Raw genomic sequence first — 18,037 nt, forward strand, 5'->3', positions numbered from 1 at the left:
TTTTGTTTCTCAAAAAAAAAAAAATTTAAATGTACACAATTCAATATATTTAACATTTGCAATTTTTCAAAGAATGTACATAAATATGTACAATTTTTTATATTAAAAATACCATTTTTCAAAAAAAATGTATGCAATTTTGTACATTCAATGTACACAGCTTTCAAAGAACCTATATAATTTTGAATATTTAACATTAACAATTTCTAAAATTGTACACAATGAAAGATTGTACACAATTTTGTACATTCAACGTACACAATTTTTACATTTAACATATACAAATTCTCAAAGATTGTATGCAATTCTATACATTCAACTTATACAATTTTTAAGAATATACACAATTCTATAACTTCAATGTACATAATTTTTTAAAGAATGTACGTAATTTTGTACATTCAAAGTATACAATTTTTTCAAAGAATGTACACAATTATGTATACTCAACATACAACATACACAATTTTTCAAAAAATATACAAAATTTTGTATATTTAAAGTATACAATTTTTAAGAATGTGCACAATTTTATATATTGAATGTACACATTTTTTTTTAAATGTACAAAATCCTGATTCCTGTACATTCAATGACCATAATTTTTCAATGAATTTACTAAATTGTCAATTCAATGTGTACATTTTTCAAAAAATGTACATAATTTTGTATACTAAACCTACACAATTTTTAAGAATGTACATATTTTGTATATGCAATCCACACATTTTTTAAAAACAATCCAAAGAGATGAATGGGGTCCCAAATAATGAGAGAGATGTAAAAAGCAGGTCCACTTAAACCTATTCCTAATCATAAATGGAATGTAACGACGTAGGGATCCATATGTAAACATAGTATCTATTTAGATATGCTTGAAAAACCCCTTCTCATAATTCGAATGTATATAACCTAACCTTATTCCGATTTGCCCCGGTATGGAATAAACTTATAATCTATAATCTAATGATCGAGTCGATTCCATGATTAAAGTTCATAACCCTAGCCCATTCCCATTTTGGGCAAAACAGATCTACTAATATTCCAATTAGGTATTCTGTATATTCAATCTACACATTTTTTAAAAACATACAAAATTGTGTACATTTAACGTATACTTATACAATTTTAAAGAATATACACAATTTATATACTTGCACTATGAAGTCCATATCACATTATACCCATTAAGCAACACTCCTTGTTCGAAAAATCAAATAATAACAAGAGCCTTGCAGCTCAAAGTTGGCACTTTTTGGTGTGTCTATAACATCCACCGATCAATCTTTCCTCCTCTTTCTAACTATCAAATTATCCACAAAAAAAAAAAAAAAAAAAAAAAAAAAAAAAATCAATGAAATGAAATGAATGAATAGTTCACACTCCGAAACCCAACCTTCTCTACAAAGCAATATCTCACAAGTCAGTCTCAAAAACTCATAACACCCCAGTTCAATTGCTCTTATGCCATTGCAATACCTTCATGAAACTTCCTCTCCCAAAAGAACCCCCTAATTTAAGATTTGAAACTAACCAATTTGGACTGCACCCTTCTCCTTAGACTCCCTAAACCCCAAAGCTAACCCGAGCCTTGAATTACATCAATAACTACTAATAAAAATACCAAACGCATAAAAACCTGGCTTAACCAATACTTAGTTCTGGTTAAAAACACCTTCAAACTACTAATAAATTTTCACTATGTGAATCACAAAGGACAAAATTGTGATAGATGAAAAACAAAACTTAGAATTCAAATCAATATCGATCAAAATTGCTAGGCCTCTATTGTCTAGACATGATAATTTTATGGTTGAACCAAATCTCTAATGTAGCATATGATCCATTCTAGTCTCAGATTTTGCTTGAGTCCCTTCCAAATATGAATCTCCTTCCCCAATCAGAGATCACCAGCATTCTCGTCCTCCAACTGACTAGCTTGCTGTAAGTTGATACAACCATCAGACAATGACAACATGGTAACAACTTAGATCATGGAAGCAAATGTGAATTATTAAATTACCTGGCATATACTGAGTACCAGAGCCACTGAGAGCTATGACCAATCGAGACCCAATCTCCAGGAAGTTGGAATGCAGTTTGTTCTCCTCCCAGTGGTGCAAATTGCCCCAAGTGCCTATACCTAGAATTGAAACCATCAAAAAGTTAGCTACATTGCGAGGATAATCTCCTGCCTACCTCATTGTGAAATTGGATGGATAAAACAAACACACATGCACACGCACACACTTATTTCATATTAATTATTGTGCTGATAACTTGAGAGTGCGAAAGTAAATACACTTTGTACACAAATTATCAAGTGCCTTGCTCCTATAATTACCAGATATCTTATATGAACCTAAAAGATTTTAGTTTACAAGGTTATTGTAATTTGCATGCAGAAAAGCCATTATCTAAGTGAGAGCTGAGACATAGCTGGGTCAGTGACTCAGTCTAGAGACTTGAAAATTCCAGAAATAGCAAGAAAAAGATTCAAAATACTTCCATAGCAAACCAGTCAAGATGACTTTACATAAAACTAGAACATGACTAGTTTGACACTGGCAGGTACATCAATGTAAAACAAGATTATGACTCGTTAGGTGCTGCCAGAGTTCAACTTTAAAATGTATTGTATATGGACATGTCTTTTGCTATCAAAACCTTAATTTACTATTCTCCATCTTATGTTCAATCACCTGTGACAAGTACTTCTAGTTTTTATTGACCGTATTAAGTCTGATGTTACAGCTTGCATAATGTCATACATATATTCCGTATTGCAGGGAAGATAAAAACAAAAAGTTGTGCAAAGTTCAGCTTGTACCTAAAGGGATGAAACCGATGACGTCCAGATTCCCTAAACCTGAGAGGACCTTCAGGATTCTTCTCACACTGTTCCATGCGATTGAAACAGTCTGCAAGGTACTGGCCTTGCTGATAAGCAACCTAGAATATTACAAGGACACAAGAAGTCAAGAAGTGAGAATGTTTTTAGCAGGAGGTCAAATAGGTTATGCAAAGGAAACTAAATCAAGTACCTGAGCTGTTGGAGGGAGATTTTTCATCTGAGAGTCCACTTCAGTCAGAGCTGTCTTAATGTTATCAATTTTGATGGGCTTGTTTTGGTCATTCTCTTGAGTATTCTTCAGCAACGCAGCAAAATTTTTCATCTTTTTCTTCTTCAAATAAAGCTTCACTTGAGGGTATCTCTCCAGGATGTCATCCATAACATCATGAAAGTCCTTTATATTTAAAGTACCAGATTTATTCTTGTCTGCTTTACTGAATATGGCGGAAATATCTTCCTGAAAACAAGTTGTTAATAATAAATGAAAGATTTAAAAAAATAATAAATCTAAAGAATTATAAAATGTCTTCCTCTCAGCTGACTTGGCGAATAAAAGATATTCATGATAACTTGTAATTAAATGTAAAAAGACATTAACAAAAATGTATGTAAATGAGTTAGCACATGTTGAATCCTCAATTAGAAATTTTTTGTAAACTGTTTCTTTACAAACTACAAAGTATTTACAAGGACTGAGTGTGTTTATTTGCACATAGGTGAACAGGTTGCTTCTTTGTTCAGTAAACTGATAGGGAGGAATTCTCTTAAACAAAATTGAGTTGAGAATTGCATATTACTCATTATATGTACTCGATATATATATATATATATATTTGGGGGGGAGACAAAAGAAAGAGAAATGACATAGCAATTGTTATACGCATTTTTTATAGGTAAATTGCACACGCATCCTGTAGGTCTTGAACCTACACCCCACCCCCCTTCCCTTCGAATGAATTATTATACACAATTTTGAGTGCTCTCTAAATTCAAAAATGCACAAATAAGTCAGGCTGTAGATATCATACCATGACTCTGCGCTGGTTTACTGTTGCACAATCCCCAAGGGCATATACGTTATCACATCCTTCCACCCTCAGCCATTCATCAGTAGCTAACACACGCCTGTTAGTCTGCTCAAAGGAATAGAAATTCAAACAATTAGAGTAAAAATAAAATACAAAGCTAACACCAGTTATGATTGGAAGTGAAGGGAAAAGAAATCAGTGTAGTTTAAGAGCAACACACCTGACCAATTTGCTTCATGAAATCCGCTATTTCAGGGCGAGTCCCAATACCAGTTGACCAGACAACCATTCCATAAGGTATGTTTACAACTTCGCCAGTTGCTCTTACTTTAGTAGATATTTCTTTATCGGATACTTTTACAACCATTGATCCTGTTTTCACATTAATACCATCTCTTTGAAACTTTTCTTCAGCAAATGCGGAAATTCTCTTGTCAAACCTGTAACGTTAGCAGCAACTGAAAGGATTAGAAAACAAACAGAGAAAGAGAAGCGAGGACTTTAAACAATTACACAGAATTAAATTGAAAATGTGAAAAAAGCAATGTGCCATACATGTTCAGAATATGATTGCCTGCTTCAACGAGGGTGATTTTCACAAAGTCTTTACTTTGAGGGTATAACTTGACTAAATCATCATAGACATAGTCATGAAGCTCTGCAGCAAATTCCACACCAGTTGGACCACCACCAACAACTACAAAATGCAAAATCCTTTTCTTCTCCTCTTCACTTATAGAAGGAAGGCTTGCCCTCTCAAAAGCATCAATCACTGTCTTACGGATTCCCAGAGCATCATCTACTTCCTACATAAAGTATTTTATTTTTTTAAGTTATAACAGAAACTTTAGATGAACTGCTAAATAAAAGAGTAAAATGCTGCTAGTATATTTTAATTTTTACTCCAAGTGAAGATACCTTCAAGAAGTGGGCATGCTCCATAACCCCAGGGGTGTTGAATGTATTTGATTGGGCTCCCATGGCTATCACCAGGTAGTCATAGTCTAAAGCAAATTCTTCTTTTCCATCAAAATTTTTGTCTTGACTAGATTGACAATAAACTTTCTTATTCTCTGCATCAATCTTGTAACATTTAGCTTCCTTGAAGTGGACATCATAGCTTTTCTGCCATGTCAAATCAAAGAAAGGTGTCATCTAAATAACTCCAGTTTCCCTGGAAAATGACTAGCTCAAAAGGCTTAAATTGCTTGACAATTTTTATAATCATAAGCATTCAGCTTTTAGCAGATTTGAACTATATTAACAATATTATACACATGCATACTATACCATACAGACGCAATATGATGCGGAAGGATTGGAAATTATTCAAATGACTTGCTTCTTACTAATCATTCTAGATAAAAGACTCATCCCATTCTCATGCATTTATTTTTTTTTCTATTTGAACTTGACTTTGTAACATACAATCTGATATAACACAGTAAAACTCAAGCATGTTTTTAAGGCTACAGAAAAATTTATGACAGAAATGTCAATAGAAACGGATGTAGATGGCATTGTTATTTCATATCTCATTCATTTAAGATTACCTTCTTGGTAATACTGCGAATGGGTTCAACAATGCTGCGTGCTTCTACTGTGCCACAAGTAACACTAGGTAACAAAGGAGTGAATGCAAAATAATTACGAGGTGACACCACGTGAACATCATATGAGGGGTTTTTCAATTCTTTCAAAAAGCTGGTGCCAGCCCATCCAGTTCCAACTACCACCACCTTCTTTTTCTTGAATTCACCTTGAATTGATTTAGCATACATAGATTTTTGTCTAGCATCAGAAAATGCCATAAGACCTCCACCACTGCAACAAATAGAAGGTCCAGATTAAGGGTATGAAAATTCAATAATAATAAGATAAAAATAAATAAATAAACCAATTAAACCACATAGCAACTAGAGTGGGAAAATACAATTTGATAATAACAACAATTGAGGAGGAAATTTTTTTTATTCCATTTCAAGATCCAGAAACAAGCATTAAATAGAAATCAATCAGTGATCGTGTTCAATAGTAGTAGTTGTTGTCAATTTTTTAGTCTGAGGTTAAAGATGTACAAATTCATAAAAATTAGGAGACCAGTCAACTAAATTTTAGTATCATTAGTTTGCAATGGTTATATTCACCACAAAAATCTTCTAGCTACTGACCCTGCTCTTTAAATGACTGTCCTTCATAATGCAAGATTTTTGGACAAGAAATCATGAATCACAGTCACATATTTAATTCAAGTATCACCAATTTCTTTTCTTTTATCTTTTTGGATCAAAGTCACTAGACCAAGCTGAATTCTATAACAACACACAATACAAAGCACTTAATTTTCCTGCAACATCCAAATAATGAGTGAATAGGTATAATAATTTTTCTTCTTGTATACAAGTCATGTAAATCATGCAAGTCAAACTAGATTTGATTTTAGTATTTCCTTCAGCTTTTAACCTTTATGGGCCCGTTTGGATTTGGGAGCCTAAAAGCGCTGAAACCCAAACGCTCATCTTAAATCCAAAACACCGTTTTGCAACATAAGTGCACCCTATAGGACAAAGCAAGAACCTGGGAATAGGATTAAGGACCTGACTAGAGACTGCCATATGATTTGGACAATGTTTAACAGTATATATCAATTTTTATTCATCCCACAAGATCAAACAATATAAAAAAACAATGACTATAAGAAATAAAATATCAGTAATTTCTAGATGAAACATAACACACTTTTTCTCTCTTTTTCCCATATACACAGGGCAAATCCTAAAAATAAAAAAAATAAAATAAAATAAACCCATTAACATAATATGAGGGAGTAATTTTTTTTTTCCACTTTATATGTAGTACACACACATAAATATAGCCAACTTGGTATTAAAAAATTTGTTTTGCATGCTAAATATTAAACAAATTCGATGAGTTTGACACCAACAACAACAATCTTTTCCATCAACTTCAGGAACTGCAAAGTTTGTAGTGAACACAAACCTTCAAAAACAGGCCATTCTAATAAGAAAATATAGTACTAAAACTCCTACAAACTAAAATATAAAAAATTCCATGAATGCAAAAAGCATTAGACCTGACGGCAGTGACGGCACAGACAACAAGAACTCTCCCGAGCATGGGGTGAGTTTGAAAAACCGTAGGGAACCTTTGAAAGAAAGAGTAACCACTCATTGTGAAAACCCTTTATTTTTCTTTTCCTATGTTTGGGGAAAAGAAAGAAAGGGTTTTGCAACAATGAGAAAAAGAGACGGTAACGATGTAGTGTGCACTTTATATATATGTAAGAAGAGGCAATGTCTGAGGAGTAACCCTCACGCAACAACGTAATAAACATTCTCAGGGTTTTGTGGGGGTTTATATATTTTTATTAATTAATTAATATTATTATTATTTTGGTTTTTTTTTTAGTTCTATTTGACTTGTCAAACTGGGTTGTAAAACTATTTGAAACGAGGTGTAACGGTGTAATTTTTTTTTTTTTTTTTTTTTTGGGGAACAAAACGTGGTGTAATAAATTGGGAAAGGATCCTCTGTATTATGTGACAGTGATACACTATCTCTAATAAGCCTAAAATGAAGGAAGCAGATTATTTTGATTGCTAATTTAGTATAAAAGACTTTTTTTTTTTTTAATAAGAAGAAGTGTAAAAGGCTTAAAAGTACACAGTTTTGACATTAAAGTGATTAATTTAATATAAATTATTATGGCAGTTTTATTTCTCAAAAAAATTATGGTTGTTGTTGGGGAATTTTATAGGGTATTTATGGTGGTATATTCACTGCTCCTGAAGTGCAATTAACTTGGTTCATGTGACATGACCATGACTTTACCCCACATTCCCTTAAAAGTTATCATGGCTTTTAAGTGGAGTTGTGGTGTGTTTTTGTGTTAGAATCTTTTTCTCTCTTCCTTGTTTGTGAGCATTTTCTCAACCAAAAAGAAAAACTTGGTTCATGTGACAAGAGGGAGTTACCCATTAGGCAAGAGGTATTTAATTATTGACTTTTGGTAGGATTTTTCTTCATTCTCTAATTATATCACTGATTTTTGCCAATAAAGAATACACTACTCTCTCTTACAGCATAAGAGCAGGTTCTCTCAATGAAATTTATGGAAAGTAAAAATAAAAAAATAAAAATTTTTTTTTTTTGGGGTGGGGGGGTAAATACAGATGCAATAAACTAAGAAAAGTTGGGGACAAGATAGATATTAGAATCCATGAGATTTCTCTTACAACACGCCCATAGGGAGAACAAAAAATAACTCGTAAGTCTAGCTGAAGAGATCGCCTTAAGCAAGCCAAGGCATCTATACTTTGGTTTGCTTCTCTGAAGGAATGCACAATTTGAGAGTTAGGCACTCTCCGCTAGAGCGACTTGCAATCATCCACATATGTATTCCATTCATGAATAGTATTAGTTGCGTCCCATGCAACTCCGCCCCGCCTATGGATTAGTTCTCTGTGTTGCCCTGCTCATTTGCTTGGCCTTCTATTCGTATGTTTTGAGTTGATGCCATGTGTTTTAACTTTTAACTTTTTTTTTATATGGACGCAGCTTAGATCCAATGCATCAGTGCACTAGATACGAGTTGATGCCATGTGTTTTAACTTTCAACTTTTTTTTTTTATATGGATGCAGCTTAGATCCAATGCATCAGTGCACTAGATACGATACGATGCAGACACATGTAACCTTTTTCTACATGGTCCAAATATTTTTATACATAATCCAAATATGCTAACTTTTGTTAAATGAACTTCGCAAATTTTCTTTCCAAAAAGCCAGTAGTTGAAGAAGATGCAACTTCATCAAATTGTTGGGGTCCTTTTATGGTATTCCCAGCGTTTTTGGGAGTATAAGAGCTAATGCGTAAATAGTGTTCAATATAACGTGAATAGCCAATGTGACAAAACTACTATTACATGTAACTCTGTTTAGTGCCAAACTGCCGATCCAAAACATTAAAAAAATTAAAAAGTTAAAAGATGAGTTATACGTTATCATGTGACGTGGCAAAACTTACCGTTAAGATGCTATCTTTTCCTTGTGCAAAGATACAAGGAAAATAACCAGAGCCCATCTAAGCATGAACATGTCAAACGAGAACTAATGAAGTTTAGTTTGGAATTCCAATGACTTTGGCACAATTGGTATTCAAAAAGCAAAAATGAAATATATAACTGGCATAAGAGCAACCACAGTTGTCACTATATAATTAACACAACTAAGAACTGCAAAACAAGAAGTCGATTCAAGTTTAGGAAGGCTGATGTATGTTTCAGTGTAATTGAGTTGTAAGTTGTAACTAAGTATTTCTTCTATCATTAAATTATTATCTGTATAGAACCCAGTGACATTGGTCATCATATATGAAAATATTTGTCAAAGTGATTATTTATCAAAGAGACATTAGGATTTTGTGTGTGTGTGTGTGGCAATAATAGACAATACATATCTTATCAAAAAAAAAATAATAGACAATACATATGCGACTGCAATTGCAAGAACAAATACAACTTGAGGTTATTTACAAATTTAAGGAATTAAGGGCCTCCCAAATGTTGCCTCAAATTCGGCTTGAATCTCTCCCAACAATGAATCTTCTCATCCAATCAGATACAACTAACATCCTTGTATGCCAGCTCAGTTGCTTGCTAAACATAGGAAAGAATTATAACAAATCAGATACAATGATGCACACGCTATTACCATCTCAAAAGACAAGCACATGTAAAAATACCAGAAGCAGAAGATAATTACCTTGCATATACAGAATGCCAGAGCAATGAGTGCCGTGGTGGCGTGGCCCATTGAAACCTAGTCTCCAGGTACCTCTGCAGCTGCCTGCTATCCTCCAAAGGTTAATTGCCCAAAATGCTTGTACCTTGCGGTCACAAGTTGCCAGCACCTCATTGGTTAGGGAGGGCCAAAATAAGTCGGCGAAAAACACAAGCAAAATAAAAATGTCTGTTTGGGAACAGATTATGCTTTACTTGATAAATGAAGAGAACTAAGATCCATGACAGATGAACACAATCACAAAAGAAAATTCTCTTAGACTGTGATTAATATCAGCAAATGCTTTACTTGATAACTTTGTCAAAAAATCTTTAACTATCTTGACAACCTTGGAAAGCTACTCAAATGGTAGGTATTCTCCAGACTCCAGTCACAGGTGATGACTACAAATGACACATGAGAACAGATAAGGAAGGAATAGTTTAGTTTTTTTTTTTTTTTGGGTGTAGGGGGTGGGACAACTTACTCCTCTGTAATTGGCTATTCACAACAGTATGCAGGTATCAAACATGCCAGATAGTTTTAAAGATCAATTTAAAAACTAGAATACTGAATTAATTGCTTGCTGCTCAGGTATTATGATCCAGTCATACAATCCTGATAGATCTTTTGCTTGACCATTTTCCAAACATACTTATCAAAAAATGATTTTTTTGCTTAGTGAAGCAGAAACAGTGAGAGAGTGAGAGGAGGGGAGGAAGATTAATGTGTCCAATGACAATGATATAGTTTGAATATGTCATTTTTGCTAAACAAAACAGACCTCTGTCTCTGAAATTGGCTAAACTATTTCTGTTAAATACTGTTAAAATTAATCATTCCACGTAGTGGGGTTTTGGATGTCTGAGAAATGAAAGGCTCCATTGAATTGTCATTAGCTGTCATGTCATACAGTGGCCATTTAGGATGATGTTTCTGTATGGTAAAAATTATAGGCTATATATATATTTGATAAGTAATTGAGATTTTATTGCACATGAAAGAAAATACTCCATGTTCAGGATGATGAGCATAAAGCACCTAGAGAAATACAAGCAAATCAATTAGAAGAACTAAGAGAGATTTGGAAATAAAGAATGGAAGTACAATTGGTAAAACCCCAAGGACTTCAATTGCAAAGTGTGAACCAGCAAGGACTTCAATTGCAATTCAGTTTCTGTGGAATTTAATTTGCCATAATCTTTGCAAAGTTTTTCTTCTGTTATTTGTTCTCTGATGTTTCTAAAGTCATAGCAGCAACAAACTAGGAAATAAGACCAATTAAACAATTGGACTGGACCTCACTTTCCAATATAGTAATGACATACCTTAATGATTCATTTAAAAATAAGTATTTAGAAGTAGTGATTTGCTAGAAGTATATGTCTTTCCTCCTTTTAAATATTTCTAGGTGCATAGCTGTCTAGGTGCTTTTTCTTTTTCTTTTTTTGGTTTAAATGGTTTGAATAAATAAAGGGAAAAGTAATTATATGCTCTATTGGTGAAATTTATGAATGCATTTGAGTTTAATTAATATGTAGAATTGAAATGTTTAGGTGTAAAATCTCATTTCAAATTCGTAAAGCAGCCACCTGTATACACAAAGATGAAATACATTTGTGTCCCATTATTTGGATAGCAAAAAGTCATAAATCTACTTCAAATTAACCCAAACAGCCAAGCCAGTATATGAAAGATACGTACCTGTACAGCAGCAGACAGACTTCATGTGCAAATCTACATGAGAAAGGAGTAACTTAAACCCTTCAACATCCATTTCCTTCTGATCATTCCCCTGGGGTTCTTTCAACAGATCTGTCACATCCCTCAGATGCTTGCATTTCACATAGAGATCCACTTGAGGATACCTTATGAGGATGTCATGTCATCTATCACATCTTGGAATTCTTTAACAGTTAAGGTACCAGAGTTGTCTTTGTGAGCAGCTTTAAATGTGCTCAAGATATCTTACAAAAGACAGAATGATAACAAAAATGTAATATTACTGTAGATTACAAATGTCAATTTAGACTTCAGAGACACGGTAAATATATCTCCTCTAAGTTCATCTCAAAAAACAATAATTTAGACACCATGTATGTTACTTTAAGACTAACAAAGGTGAATACAAGATGTATTGGTGCTAATGCAACCACGTAACCCACAATATCAACAATTTACCGGCACAAGGAGCTTGCTATCATCACCAAATACCTAAATCTCTGATGACTAAGACAAAAGAGGACATTTTCCTCATTATCAATCAAGAATTTACAATTGTTTCCAAACAAGTGCAAGCACTGAAATCAAAACCGTATTTGAAAGATGTTGATATACTCAGTTACCAATAACATTGGCTTGGCGCCGCACAGAACTTCTTGCATTAGCAAGTCCATCCATCAACCTATTATATGTAGCAATATCGGGTATGAACCCCCTATCCAACATCTCATCCACCACCACTTCCCCTTCCTTCTGCTTTCTCTCTCTTGTATAACCAGACACCAAAATACTATAGGTCATTCCATCTGAATCCAAACCCTTGCTTGAAGCCAGCAACCTCAATCTATTTGCTTCCACAGTTCTTCCCACATCGCAAAGACTTTGAAGGAGACAATTAAAGGTCACACTATCCGGAATTATACTCTCATTAAGCATCCTCTCTGTCAGTCTAAATGCTTCATCAATTCTCCCTAACCTCCTCAATCCTTCAATCAAAGTAGTACAAGCAATCAAGCTTGGAACATTTCCTTTCCCCCATAACTCATCCACAACCTCCAACGCTCTACCTGCATTTCCCTTCCTGCAAAGCGCCTCCATTAGACCATAATAATCATACCCATTAGGCAACACTCCTTTCCTCGAAAAATCAATCAATATTTCACACGCCTCTGAAACCCGACCTTCTCTACAAAGCCCATCAACCAAAATCTCACAAGTCACACTCGAAAACTCACACCCCAACTCAATCATCTCATAAGCCATTGAAACACCTTCATCGAACTTCCTCTCCCTAAAGAACCCCCTAATCAAAGTGTTAAAACTAACCACATTTGGACTACACCCCTTCTCCCTCATCTCCTTAAACAACTCCAAAGCTAACCTGAACCGCGAATTCCTACAATAACTACTAATCAAAATATTAAACGTATACACATCCGGCTTAACCCGGTCCTTAGTCATTGTATCAAACACCTTCAGTGCATTATCGTGCTTCCCACATTTCACAAACCCATGAATCAAAATGTTATAAAGCGCCACACTAGGCCTCCCATCAATCAGTTTTTTCATAGATTCAAAGGCAACAACAGCATCATCCAACTTCCCAACTCTACAATAAGCATTGATCGAAAATCTGAATATGGGTTCGGTTCGCGGGCAAGAGAAAATACCGTCGGAGCAAGGGCAGGGATTGGAGGCGAAGAATTGGAGGAGGGAGGAAAGGTCGGCGAAGCGGTGAGAGATGGCGAGAGTGCGAGCCATCCACTCGAAAGTGGAGTGGTCGTGGCGAAAGGAGTCGATGGTGGAGGCCCAGTTGAAGATGTGGAAGTCGAAGTGGGTGAAGGAAGGGTGGTGGTGGAGCTTGGATTTGAGGAAGTGGAGGAGGTGGGTGGGAGTGAAGGGTTGGGCGAGGTGGGCGGTGAGGTAGCGGAGGAGGTGGGTGTGGGTGTGGGTGTGGTGGTCGGAGAGAGTGAGGGTTGGGAGTGGGTTGAGATGGGTTGGTGGTGGTGGTGGTTGTGGGATTGGAGAGAGTGGCGGTGGTGTGGAGATTTGCAGAGCTTTTTTGGAATTGGCATTTAGGAGCTTCTTCAAACCCATTTCTCTTGACAATTGGCAGAATCAGCCAACAACACTACGCTCTGGAATGGCGGGATGGTATATGGGCACTTGGGTGGGTTTTGAATAATAGTCATCTATTCATTTGAACAAAACTTCAATACAAATCTTCATATATATCTCTAAAGGTACATTTCGAAAATTTTAATTGCATGTTTTTATTACATTTTTTATACTTGCAGAATTTTAAGAAGAACAGAAATCAATTGGTATAGCATCAAACAAATGTTAAAATTTCAAGTTTTGGTGATTTAAAATTATGTATAAAAAATAAGTTTATTGATCAAATAGTAAATAACTTTCAATTTAAACAAAATTTGATATACATGTTAAGAACATAAGAAATATAAAATTTAATGGTTAAATTTTCAAAATTCACAATATATATGGAAAATTTGAAGAGTATGAAGAGAAACTTTGTTTTATTCATTTATATAAATATATTTTTATTATTTGCTTGTTACCTACCTAACTCATTTAGGAGTAATTATTTGGTGTTGTAAGAGCACAACAAGTGCTTGTTCCACTCTTTAATATAATACTAAGTTTTACTGGTTAAATTCACGATGGACTAACTATTAAAGTGAGAAGGGAGAGCATGCAATACGAACAACTAGTTTGGACCGCCACAAGTAATATAGAAGGTTCACTAGTTGTAATTCCTATTCGTTAGGCCTACAAGAATTTGGCATAGACCATTACGAACAAAAATTAAGAATTTTGTGTAGAGCACTTGAAAGAACTTCCTCCCTACAAAGGATGATCTACATTGATTGGATGTGATCACAAATAATCTATACGAGTGTTGCCAATTCGTAAAAATTACTGACCACCTCTTAATATAATACTAAGTTTTACTGGTTAAATTCACGATGGACTAACTATTAAAGTGAGAAGGGAGAGCATGCAATACGAACAACTAGTTTGGACCGCCACAAGTAATATAGAAGGTTCACTAGTTGTAATTCCTATTCGTTAGGCCTACAAGAATTTGGCATAGACCATTACGAACAAAAATTAAGAATTTTGTGTAGAGCACTTGAAAGAACTTCCTCCCTACAAAGGATGATCTACATTGATTGGATGTGATCACAAATAATCTATACGAGTGTTGCCAATTCGTAAAAATTACTGACCACCTCTTATGTTTTTGCACTCGTGCATAGAAGGTTTGGACTTGCACGAGGTTTGGGGGGGTTTTTTAAAAAAATAACTACAAAACCCAAACAATATTATTAGTTAGGCAACGTTTCAAACATATTGCATTTCTAACAATTCGACTTCAGAAGAGTCGATTTTACTGTTCATAGCGTCTATTTTTTTAGAGAAATCGAGTCTTTTGTAGTTATTTTTTATACAAAAAAATTGACTTCAGAGAAGTCGGTGCCAATACAAAGGAAAACGACTCCAGTGGAGTCGTTTTCTTTGTATTGAAAACGACTTCACTGAAGTCGATTTCACTGTTTACAAATTCAAAAAACCGGACCTTCAAATCTTCAAAGAATCGGACCTTCAAATCGTCGCGCCTCGCCGTCGACATCACAACCTTCAAATCCAAAACGGACTGGATTCGTCGGCGCCTGGATTTGTCGTCGCCTCGCCGTCGGTGTTGATGGGTTCGTCGCGCCTGGGTTCGTCGGCGCCTGGGTTCGTCGGCGCGGCGCCTGCTTGCTCGTCGGTGGTTCGTTTGCTTCTTTTGTGTTGACAACTGAAGCTGCTGCCTGGGTTTGTTGGGCGGTTTGAATACAAACAAAACGACTCCAGTGGAGTCGTTTTGTTTGTATTGAAAACGACTTCAGTGGAGTCGTTTTCTTTGTATTGAAAGCGACTCCACCGAAGTCGATTTTTATGTATAAAAAACGAGTATAAAGGACTCGATTTCTCTATCTACGTGGCCCAAAAAATAGGCAATATGAACAGTGAAATCGACTCCTCTGAAGTCGAATTGTTAGAAATACAATATGTTTGAAACGTTGCCTAACTAATAATATTGTTTGGGTTTTGTAGTTATTTTTTTAAAAAACCCGGTTTGGGGTAGAGGGGCCTTTGCTAATGCACTCTCAAAAAGCTAGTGCGAGGGTCATTATCATAGTAAGAAAATTCATGCTCCTCTTAGGGCACTTGAGAATGAAGCTAAAGCTATGGAGATCGCAATTATATTTGCACATGATACAGGGCTACAATATGTAATTTTTAAAGGTGAATCTCAACTACTTTGTAGTGCATATGCAAGAGAGGACTATCGCTTCATCGGTAATTGAAATATCATTGTGGGTACACTAGTGCACTAGTGCCAACCAACCCACATTCCGGCATAACATGCTAAATCTCTAGATGACAAAAAAAAAAAAAAAAAACCTAGATAGAGGAAACCCAAAATTTCATGGAAATTATACTTGTCAATCATGTAACTAAGGGTGTTCAACACCCAACTTAGCCCAACAGGTTAAGCCACTATTGTACCGTTTGAATCAAGGTGAAGGGCTAGCAATGATTTATGGGGTGGCAATTGGAGATGCGTAGGGCTTTCTAACGTCGATTGATATAGTCATTGACGATGAATCTAGAATTCTAACAAGTACCGCACTAATCAATGTGTACACACACATGTATAAACCTGTATTTTACAACTTAAATATTTCTCCATTCCTCAACCTCTCTCACGAGTCTCTCTCTTCCAATCTCCGGTGGAGCCCCTTTGACCCAAATTAGAGATCCTCTATTAACTTTCATCCTCAAACTCTAGTTAATGAAATGCGAGTCTCGACTCTAATATTTATTGTAGCTTGTAGGTTTGATGTTTTTAATTTTTGATACATAGGTTTTTGATGTTTTAACCTATGGGTTTAGATCATAGATTTTTGGGTTTAGATCTTAGATTTTCAAGATTCTCTCTTTCTTATGGTGGAATCCAATGAAACTAGTTTTTGTTTCAACATAATTTATCCTTGACATTGTTGGAAAACCACACCAACGGCGTTACAGTGGTTCATGTTTTAAGGAAATAGACGATGTCGGCATGAACCCAAAACCCCCTATACTGACTACAACAATCAATTATCACCCTTAGATGTAACCATGTTTAATTCTTTCAATAAAATTTATAAGCTTCCCATAAAAAAAAAGTATTGGAGCTAAATATCACCCAAAAATATTCCACATATGGCTCCCAAGTTCTTTTTAATTTTCTATGAAATACTACAGGGCCTTAGGCTCCGTTTGTTTTGGCTTCAAACTGATTCCGGAAATGATTTTCCGGAAAATACGGTGTTTGGTTCTTATGAAAAATACAGTCAACGGAAAAAATGATTCACGTTGACCGGAAAATTAGCCATTTTGGACGGAAATCAATTTACACTCTCATTTTACCTTCAAAGCATTTCCGGAAAATACACCTGAAGAGAGAGAGAGTGAGAGAGAGCCCAAGCACACTCCACCTGAAGCACGTCCTCGCCGGTCAGATCGCCATCCTCGTCGCCGTCGCCGTCGCCTCCTTCGTCCTCGTCGCCTACTTCGTCTTTGATCTCGTCGCCTCCTTCGTCACCGATCGCGCAGCCCTCTCGATCGCGCCAAGATCGCGATCACGGCGCCAAGTTCGTGCCTGCGAGATCGCGCCGTCCTCCTCTGGGTCAGATCATCATCTCCGATCTCATCGTCGTCTCGATCGCGCCGCCCTCTCGATCTCATCGTCCTCCTCTGATTTTTTTTTTTTTTTTTTTTTCGTTGCGGTGGTGTGTATGGTGGATTTTCTGTGGGTTTTGTGTTGTTGTTGTTGTTTTTTTTTTTTGATGAACTGGTTGTTGTTGTTGTGGTTGTTGTGTTGTTGTTCTGGAATTTGCTGTTGCTGTTGTTGTTGCCGGAATTTGTTGCCGGAAATTGTGAAAAAATGGTAGGAAAATTGCATTTTCCTAATAGAACCAAACACATGAAAATATTTTCCACAACAATTTTTATAATACAACCAAACACTTGAAAATATTTTCCTTTTTCAGAAAATAGCATTTCCGGAAAATAAGTATTTTCCGGAAAATATTTTACGGGAACCAAACGGACCCTTAGTCAACAAGTTTGAAGAGAAACATGTTGTAACATTTTTTTTTTAATTCAAAATATTTATCCTTTTCTATCTCTTAATCCATTTCCTTTAAAAATTATAATAAATATTTTAATAAAATGCATTAAAAGGTGAGGGTGAAATGTAGTATATTTAAAAGGATACATTTAACTTTAAGTAATATTACATTTTTTAATAATTTTTCATTAGATGCAAATTTTAAAAAATTTACTATTAAATTGCATTTTTTTTATAACTTTTATGCCTACAAAATTTCAAGATTATTAGAGATCGATAACAATTCTCATCTATAGTAACTAGCATCTAATTGTTACAAAATTTATCTAAAATTTTAAGATAATTTGATAATTTTATATTTAAATTTTAAGTTTTGATATATTTAAATTATGTATAAAATATGAGCTTATAAATCAAATTGGTAGGTGTAAATTAATGGTGTAA

General features: G+C 35.1%; 2 protein-coding genes across 2 annotated transcripts; both read right to left on the reverse strand.

Moving 5' to 3' along the window:
- Window positions 1-1,400: 1,400 nt before the first annotated feature.
- LOC112024246 (external alternative NAD(P)H-ubiquinone oxidoreductase B2, mitochondrial) lies at window positions 1,401-7,137 on the reverse strand. The gene is made up of 10 exons (XM_024056887.2): window positions 6,977-7,137; window positions 5,436-5,706; window positions 4,801-5,007; window positions 4,438-4,688; window positions 4,103-4,322; window positions 3,883-3,987; window positions 3,045-3,311; window positions 2,831-2,952; window positions 2,024-2,143; window positions 1,401-1,942 (listed from the first exon to the last, which is right to left on the reverse strand). Exons 1-10 carry the CDS (start codon window positions 7,072-7,074, stop codon window positions 1,855-1,857), a joined length of 1,749 nt encoding a protein of 582 aa, XP_023912655.1. The 5' UTR covers window positions 7,075-7,137; the 3' UTR covers window positions 1,401-1,854.
- A 2,068-nt stretch (window positions 7,138-9,205) lies between these two features.
- LOC112024248 (pentatricopeptide repeat-containing protein At2g36240) lies at window positions 9,206-13,584 on the reverse strand. Its single transcript, XM_024056890.2, has 3 exons — window positions 11,389-13,584; window positions 9,667-9,790; window positions 9,206-9,560 (listed from the first exon to the last, which is right to left on the reverse strand). Exon 1 carries the CDS (start codon window positions 13,501-13,503, stop codon window positions 12,022-12,024), a length of 1,482 nt encoding a protein of 493 aa, XP_023912658.1. The 5' UTR covers window positions 13,504-13,584; the 3' UTR covers window positions 9,206-9,560; window positions 9,667-9,790; window positions 11,389-12,021.
- Between the last annotated feature and the right edge of the window lie 4,453 nt (window positions 13,585-18,037).

The sequence above is a fragment of the Quercus suber genome, unplaced genomic scaffold (assembly GCF_002906115.3).
Source record: "Quercus suber isolate HL8 unplaced genomic scaffold, Cork oak 2.0 scaffold_18, whole genome shotgun sequence".
Classification (NCBI taxonomy): domain Eukaryota; kingdom Viridiplantae; phylum Streptophyta; class Magnoliopsida; order Fagales; family Fagaceae; genus Quercus; species Quercus suber.